We start from the raw sequence: 9,130 nt of genomic DNA, 5'->3' as shown, positions 1-9,130 counted from the left end.
AACAAACAAAAACAGCATATTCATAAAACATAGGAAACACTCAAACATTTTCAACAGAGAAGCAGTGTAATATATTTTGATCAACATGACATGAACAGCTGTTAACACAGGAAACAGAAGACAACAGCACGTACATTACTGCATTGCTATTAGTTTCTTGTGTATGATTACATCAGCGAGTGCTTTCCTTTTTAATGACAAGATTTAAGAATATTCAGTACATTCTAAGCAGAAGCACTAAACTACACGAAATCCAGCAAGTGGCATCAGACAGAGAAAGTTGATTCAGCTCATGTCTATTTCATTTCACTTGCAAAGTAGTTCCCAGAATGCTCAAGCTCACAACAAATCCACCGGGCTTCTCCTCCTAAAACAACACACACACACACACACACACACACTCTCTCTCTCTGGTTTCCATGTTTTATGGAAACTCTTTATAGGCATAATGGTTTTTCTACTGTACAAACTGTATTTTCTATCCCCTTACAGACAACTTCAGGCATTTTTGCATTTTCAAACACTTCATTCTGTATGATTTATAAGCTTGTTTCTTCATGTTTCATCAAAATCACTATAACTGTGGGGACATTTGGTCCCTCATAATGTTATGAATACCAGGTACACACAAACACAAACAATATTAGTTTTTTTTTTAAGTGAGGACAGGGATATTTTATTGACTTTTCACATAAATACTGATCTGAACCTAAATCTTATAGAATTTTGAAAATTTTTAAGTCCACTTATTTACCAGTGAATGGGTGCCATCAGAGTCCACACATCTGATAAAAACATCACAATAATATACAATTACCATTTAATGTCTTGTGAAGTTATTGATTAAGGTGTTTTAACTTCAAACGTTCACTGTAGGAAGTGTTGTTACGGATTTTGGCAGGGACAAAGTGCATGTCCTGTTGTCTCTCACATCAAAATCCACCCTCATATTTGTTTAGAGCTGTTTAAACACTGCTTGATCTGTGCAGATTTCTCTCCTGATTCAGACCAGAACACTTTGTCCCTGGAGGAGGCGTTATTATGGACTCGTATTTCAGTTAAAAACATCTTAATGATTGATTGGTTTCTTACAAACACACAGCTTTTCACTTCTCAAGACATTAACTGATGGACTGGAGTGCTGTGGATTACTTGTGGATTATTTTTAAACAGTTTTGATCAGCTGTTTGAACTCTCATTCTGACGGCACCCATTCACTGCAGAGCATAAATTGCAATGACACATTTCTCCAAATCTGTTTAGATTAAAAAAAAACAAAAAAAAAAATTGTCTCCATTTTGGATGGCCTTCGGGTGAGTAAATGTAATTTTTGAGTGAACTATTCCTTTAAGAGGACTAAACGCATGAAGTCCTGCATATGTTCCCACGGAGAAGCTTGTTGCTTTCACCAGAAGGTCCAGTGATGACATTTTGATTGAACATTATGGAGGCAATCAATAAAAAATAAATGGTTAACATGCAGAAAGTATTTTCTTTGTAGTATTTATGAGTAACTGTATATAAAAATGATTAAAGGTTATGGAATGTCCCCTTTTAAATAACTAAGTAAACGTGTGTGTGTGTGTGTGTGTGTGTGTGTGTTATCCATCACTTGAGATTCACTGTCCAGATGCAGTTATTAATTGTTTCTAAATGAGACTCGAGTGCCTTTATTTCATGCGCTTGAGTCACGTCTGCTCTCTCTTAAGAGTTCCTCCTCAGACTATCTGGCCAACGCAAGAGGAAACGAGAGTTTAACAGAGAAAAACAAGTCTTCCCAAAGCCACCCACATCCCATCTGCTCATTAATTATCAGTTTTATTATTATCATCAGAGCTGAAGTTTTCCTAATTGTATTACGGTAATTTTAAAGCATACAGCGTGGGGAAAATCCAGCCCCATCCCCCATTCACATCCCTCCTAATGACTCTCAGTTTTCCTGCCCCTCCATTTTCTGTCCAATTAATTCTTTTCTTACTTCCCGGAGAAAGAGAGACAATAGAGTCCTCCAGCACATAATAGAATAGATCATTAAAATTCAGCAGTTCTTTGTGGTGGCACCGTGTTTCCTCCCTGGACTGCTTGGCATGAAAGCCAGACCCCGCTTTGAAATTCAACCCAGCAGAGCACAGCCCCGGACGCTCCACGCTCACACACTTCACTCCGGCTTTGAGCCGCTGACATACATTTCCATGCTTCCCTCTCAATATAGTACCTCTGAGTTTCTGTCCTGACAAACAAGTTCAATCTATGACTAAAATGGGATTCAAAAGTGAACTATGACTAGTATACGACTCTCCTCTTTGTGTCAACATGACTGACGGACAGTCTTAAAACATGTCATTAAAAACAATTAAGACTGGGAATATTAGACTGTTGTTTTGCAGCATGTTGATAATTCATATGCACTTCAAACGCATTTTAGAGCCACGTTCACAAATGAGAGAAGCTTGCAAGAAAAACAAGTTTGCTCATTCATCTATTCAGTCGCTTGAAATGAACCACACTACGATAATTAACATGCCTCAGCGCTGTTCATCATTCAGCCATTCTCCAAACCCCATGTGCTTGTGGTAGTCGTTGTTTATGTCTTATAAAACTGTAACTAAAATGTTATCACAACAAGATATGGTAGGAAAATTACAGAATCATGGCACTGACAGCTGCTGCTGCTTCAGTTACAGACGTAAGACAATGTCGCTGCAGCAGCTGCTTAGAACAGAGACTTATTATTTCCCAAAGTAAAACCATGACGTGTGTTTTAGTGATGGCATGTATTTGCTGTGTATGTCCATAAAACCTCATCATTTCACTAAACTGGGAAAAATGTACTATTTTGCCTGGAGTACTGAAAATGTTTTTATCAAGTAAAAAAAAGCACCATAAGTTAAATGCAACTGCTTTTTGGAAATTCGTATTCACAAGTGGAACAGTATCCAGTTTAGACAGTTGCATTTTTCAGATATAAAATTTATTTTTCCACAAATATTGCCAGCAATTACTGTTAGCGCTTTGTAATGATGAACCTTGTTAACAAAAGTGAAGATTCACAGCCGAATCACTTTTAAATTACACATAAGAATGAAACGATGTAGAGTAAACACTGTTTTGTGTGTTTCACAGCCTAAAAGGTCATTAAAATGTTCAACGGATCGCTATATAATTATGGAAATTGATTAAGACAGCCGATAACAATACGCATGTGACGTCAATGACTGGTGGTGTTAAAAACACAATTGTTAATGAGCTTGCTGCAAATGAAGAGCCTTCCACATGTTAAAGTGCTCACTAAAACTATGCATACGTTGAACAACAACAAAAAAACAGTCGCTAACGATTAATGTCATCTATTATTTTTCAGCGAGTTAGTTGGAATGCTTTCAGAAACAATGTTTGTTAAAAACAACACGGCTGTTTATCAAAATCATTTCAGCCCTCCACCCTTTCAGCTTTTGTAAGCACTGTAAAACAGAAACAAACGACAACACAACATAAATATATACGGAATAGCCAATTAAAAATCAACACGTTTTACGTATAAAAAAAGAAGGATTAACCACAGATGGATTCTGACTGAAGCTGATGCTTCCTGAATATTCATTGTTCCCTTTCTCTGCTCCTGGAGCGGCGGCAGTCCTCACAGAGGATGTCTGCTGGCTCTCCACTGCAGCCACAAATCCACCAACCGTCAATGTTTTGATGTGTCAAAAAATCAGCAGGCACTCGTTGCTTAGTCGGCACAAACCCCTTCAGCTCACGCTGTCCTTCAGTACAGTAACGGAGACGGCTCAGAGCTCACGGCCTGGAGAGCGTGGTGTACACCGGCGGATCCCAGCTGGCCGAGGGACTGTGGGAGGGCGGGATGGACAGGCTGTTGAGGAGGTTGCTCCCGTACGGCCTCCGGGAGGAGTGGAAGTAGGGGTACTGGTAGAGGCCGGAGGGGTAGCTGGGGTAGGGGCTGTAGTAGTCTGTATAGTCGCACTGAGTGCTGGGGAACGAGGCGGCGCATGCGTGAGCGCTGTAGACGCCGTACTCGGCCGAGTGCTCGCTGTAGTGACTCGGGCTCAGCTGCTCAGTTTTAATGTGAGCTCTGTGCTGGCTGCCGTCGCTGGTGCCAGGCGATGAGGACGCCACGGGCCCCTTGCGGCTCCAGGAGGCCCCGCTGCTTGCCGGGTGGCTGTAGGACGCAGCGTACGAGCCATCGGAGCTCAGAGGCTGGCCACTCGGAGGCAAGTACTGGTCGAACTCGTGCACGTCGAAGCTTTCCATGTTGCTGATGACGTCTGTGCTGAGCTCGGAGATGTCCACGTTGCTGAAGTCGATGTTCTGTCGCGTGCCGTCGAGCAAGCGTCTTCCTTCATGCTTGGGATCTTGCTTTGCTCCGTGAGGGAGGTCTGTTTTGGGCGTTGTAGGGGGTGTCGGGGGTCCATGAGGCTGACCTGAGGATGGTAATAAACCAGAGAATTAGGTTGGGATTATATAGTATTCTGCAGAGATGTCTCTAAACACATCTGACCTGTATGATCAGTGACTGGACCCGCCAGTCGCCCCATCCCAGCCTCAGCTTTATACACGTGATGGGTCAGCTCGGACTCGCCCTGACCGGGCTTCACACTCTTCCGTCGCCTCGGCTGGTATTTGTAATCCGGGTGATCTTTCTTGTGCTGAACTCGCAGTCTTTCGGCTTCCTCCACAAACGGTCTCTTTTCGTTCTCCGTCAGCAGCCTGTCAGGTGACCATCGGTCAGGATGAACTGTTATTTATCAATGCATTCAATTCTTGTAAGTTAACCAAACAGACAGAAATCAGCTACAGGGGAGAGGGAAATAGGACCAGGTTCACTAAATGCATTTAATATTTAACTGAAAATATAACTGATTTTAGATGTTAAAACCAACAGATACTGAATTACAACATACACTTTACAGAAAGTATAAATATTTACTCTAGGTAAACTTTGAAAGCAATATTAAGCTTATTTCGCAAGTAATGATGCTTACTGAAAATAATAAAAATGCTTTGACTTGTGATGAATAAAAATAGTAACAGAATTTTGTGCAAAGCTCAAGAAAAATCTTGTTAAATTTTTTTTTTTATATATAATTTGTTGTTACCTCCATATACATCATTTTATGCATTTATTTATTTGAAGGCATTTAAAGGCTTGCGTCTAGGTTTCTCTGGTAGTAATATTAAAATGCATCGTTAATAATAAAAGCACTATTAATCTAAGTGGCTCTGACCTCCAGAGTTTGCCGAGGGTCTTGCTGAGCTCGGCGTTGTGCAGGTGTGGATACTGGTCCGCCAGTTTCCTGCGCGCCGCTTGAGCCCAAACCATAAACGCGTTCATGGGTCTCTTGACGTGCGGCTTGCTCTTGTGCGCGCCGCTGCCGCGCGCCGGCATGGGCACTAAAGACCAGTCGTAGCCCTTCAGCACCTGAGACACCGCGTCCCTGATACACGCCGGGAAGCGCTCGTCCTCGTCCTCCAGCTTCTTGCCCATTCCCGGGATGATGAGCGACGCGTGGCTGGTAGATCCAGCGGGAGACGGAGGCGCGTCAGAGTCCGACTCTTCCGCAGACACGGAGCTGCACGAGCCGGCCGGACTGCACGGGGGCGGCGGCTCTGCGCTGGACCTCTCCTGCTCCTCTGTCATGACCGCTCGTGTGAAGGCGCACTGATGGAGCTCGCGCTGCCAGCCGGACTTTGAGGCGCTTCCACAGGCGCGTGAAGAGTCACTCCTCCCGCGGCCTCTCGTTGGTGGACTGCTCAGCGGTGATCTGTGGCGATTGGTTAAACACTTCACAATCAGGGAATTTGATAAGTTTCACTCAGTCAACTTAGACTATTAAGGGTGAAAGTGGGCCACTTATTGTTTCTGGACCTACCCAGATGCTTTTATTTTCTTTGCTTTATTAACGTTAAGATCGCTGTAATATTTTTATTTGCATTTTATTCATGTAATTTATTATTTGGAAGGAACATACCAGTTAATTAACATTTTGCAAATTTCTTTTCAAGTAAAGTGGGCCTTACCTGAAAATTAGAAATGGTTCATTAGAAATGTTGAAAACTCATATTTTTATATTTATTAATACATTATCAAACAGAGCACATACTGTATACTACCAGTCAAATGTTTTTTGAAGAAGTTAATTCTGCTCAGCAAGCCTGCATTTATTTGATCCAAAATACAGCAAAATCAGTAATACAGTGCAATATTTTAATATTTAAAACAACTGTTTCCTATTTGAATATGTGTTAAAGTGTAATGTATTTCTGTGATGTGCAGCTGTATTTTCAGCATCATTACTCCAGTCTTCAGTGTCACATGATCTTCAGAAATCATTCTAATATTTGCTGCTTAAAAAACATTTATTATTAGATTATTACATTACATTTATTAAGTCCAGCGTGACCTGTCAGTCTATGGTAATAATAAAGGCCTCTAAATGCACTCTAGATGCACCTAAAGGGTTTTTCTGTCAGAAACTGACAGATGACTGTTTATAATAAGCACGTAATTCACTTTAAATGAAACTGATGCATGTATTATGAGAGACACAGTGGAGGCTCAATCTCTGTCTTTGTGCCAATGTACTGCAAATGATTTTATCAAACAGCTTTCTCATGAAAAGACAATGCCTCGCTTGTTGGACATTTGAGTTTGCGCTGAGCCTCAAAGACTGTTTGAATATCGGAGCAGAATGATACTTTTGGATTTGTTCATCTGCAAACATAAATTGGGGATTGCTTGCAGTGTGGTAAGTGGGTTATACATTATGGTTATACATTTTACTAAGTATTATTTTTGCACTATTGTAAATCTGCTATCATTGTACATGAAAGAGAAGAAAAGAAAACATGTAAATCTTTTAATACTGTGGCATTGTTGATTATATTTATATATATTAGCATTTGTTTGATGGCATTTGTGTTCAGTGAGCTGGATGAGAGTGTGGCATTTGTTTGATAGACCGTCTTTAACACTCATTTATCAATGAACATCCACAGTTCATTTTCATTTAATCATGTTTTTTTCTTGTGGAATAATTTTTCTCATATCTCATGTAAGCTTTTCTTTATATAGAATCAAAACAAGCAACCAGTCCATGTAAAACCTGAATGGCAGGAAAGAAGAAATTAATTTTTAATGAATTTTATTTATTTTGTGAATGCTTTGCATTTTAAGGTTGAGTGATTAAAGTGATAGTTCACCACGAAAATGTAAATTCTGTCATCATTTACATTTACTCACATTCAAGCTGTTCTGAACATGTATGAGCTTCTTCTGTTGAAAACAAAAGAGATATTCTGAAGAATGCATGGGCGAAAAATACAATGGAAGTCAGTGGCTACCAGGTTTGGTTAGCCACATTCTTCAAAATATCTTGAAGTGCTTGCTTGTGGAAGAAGTGTGTCTTCAGTGACATGGGTTGTTTTTTGCTGACTGAAGACCAGACGTGGTAGACTGACGAGAGCTTAGTGGCCAGTCACAGAAAATGCTTAGACTAGTCTTCCAAGTTATTAATCAGTTTTATTCTGTTAAGTCAGTTACGTAAAAACGTGGATTGATCTCATTTGAACTGAGATTTATTTACACAGAGAATGTTACCGTGACAGTCCAGCACAGTTTTTATAACCTCATTAGCTGTTCTTTTAACAAGCATCTCTACTATATCTCTGTTCATTTAACTTTTTAAAAACTTCTTAAAACTTATTTTTTAAATCTTGAGGATTCTCCACACTTGAGTTATGTCATCCTAAATAGTAAAAACATTACAATTATTTCTTGAAGTGACCATCACATGTCATAAATATATATATATATATATATATATATATATATATATACACATATGTATGTGTGTGTGTGTTTGTGTGTATGTATAGCACACGTACATCATGGAGATGTCTATTTGATCATACAAGACATATTTTTTTGAGTGCTCATCTGCAATATCCTATCAGATGTCAAACAGACGTTTAGAATACGTCTCGTTTAGAAGATGTTTATGATTTAGAATGTATGTAAAAATGACATCTTTAAAGGGGTCATATGATGCGATTTCAATTTTTCCTTTCTCTTTGGAGTGTCACAAGCTCTTGATGAATAAAGAAGATCTGTAAAGTTGCAAAGACTAAAGTTTCAAATCCAAAGAGATATTCTTTAAAAAAGTTAACACTTGTCCACAACCCCCTGAAACGACTCATTCTAACACGCCCCCACATCTCTACGTCAGTATGTGGGAAGATTTGCATAACGCCGCCCAAATGTTCAGGCAAGAAAGAAGGCGTATCTTTTATTCTTGTTGTAGTATTGTTGTTGTCGCCACCGCCATGTCGTATAGACGCTGTGTGTTTCACTGTGAAAGCGAATCTACTTTATTTGGTCTTCCAAAAGAGGATGATATCCGCTTCGTCATGCCTGGAGCTGATCCGTGCTGGTCGCTGAGGAAATACATCAACTTTGCACTGTGGATTGACGAATCGGCTTTCACAGTGGACGAAGCGGAGTCCAGCCCGAGGTCGTCTCATGGGGTTGCCGCAAGCCTAAGGTACGCTGCTTCGTAGAATCCCCCAGCCGCGCCGTTCTCAAGCCGCCCGCCTCCGCTCACTCAAGCCGGCCGCGGCTCACTCTAGACTCCGGCCTCCGCTCACTCAAGCCGGCCGCAGCTCACTCTAGAACGCAGCTCACTCTAGAACGCAGCTCACTCTAGACCTCCGGCCTCTGCTCACTCAAGCCGGCCGCGGCTCACTCTAGACTGCTGCTCACTCTAGACTGAGGCTCACTCTAGGCCTCCAGCCTCTGCTCACTCAAGCCGGCCGTGGTTCACTCTAGACTGCGGCTCACTCTAGACCTCCGGCCTCCGCTCACTCAAGCCGGCCGCGGCTCACTCTAGACTGCTGCTCACTCTAGACTGAGGCTCACTCTAGACCTCCCGCCTCTGCTCACTCAAGCTGGCCGTGGTTCACTCTAGACAGCGGCTCACTCTAGACCTCCGTCCTCCGCTCACTCAAGCCGGCCGTGGTTCACTCTAGACCGCGGCTCACTCTAGACCTCCGGCCTCTGCTCACTCAAGCCGGGCGCGGTTCACTCTAGACTGCGGCTCACTCTAGACCTCCGGCC

The 9,130-nt window shown here is 41.7% G+C and overlaps 1 protein-coding gene across 1 annotated transcript; it reads right to left on the bottom strand.

Moving 5' to 3' along the window:
* Positions 1–2,571: 2,571 nt before the first annotated feature.
* LOC109047093 (transcription factor Sox-8-like) lies at positions 2,572–5,732 on the bottom strand. Its single transcript, XM_019064819.2, has 3 exons — positions 5,244–5,732; positions 4,517–4,725; positions 2,572–4,439 (listed from the first exon to the last, which is right to left on the bottom strand). Exons 1-3 carry the CDS (start codon positions 5,654–5,656, stop codon positions 3,796–3,798), a joined length of 1,266 nt encoding a protein of 421 aa, XP_018920364.1. The 5' UTR covers positions 5,657–5,732; the 3' UTR covers positions 2,572–3,795.
* Between the last annotated feature and the right edge of the window lie 3,398 nt (positions 5,733–9,130).

The sequence above is a fragment of the Cyprinus carpio genome, unplaced genomic scaffold, assembly GCF_018340385.1.
Source record: "Cyprinus carpio isolate SPL01 unplaced genomic scaffold, ASM1834038v1 S000006473, whole genome shotgun sequence".
Taxonomy (NCBI): Eukaryota; Metazoa; Chordata; class Actinopteri; order Cypriniformes; family Cyprinidae; genus Cyprinus; species Cyprinus carpio.
Note: the sequence above shows the minus strand (reverse complement) of the source record. Positions and strands in the feature narration are given on the sequence as shown.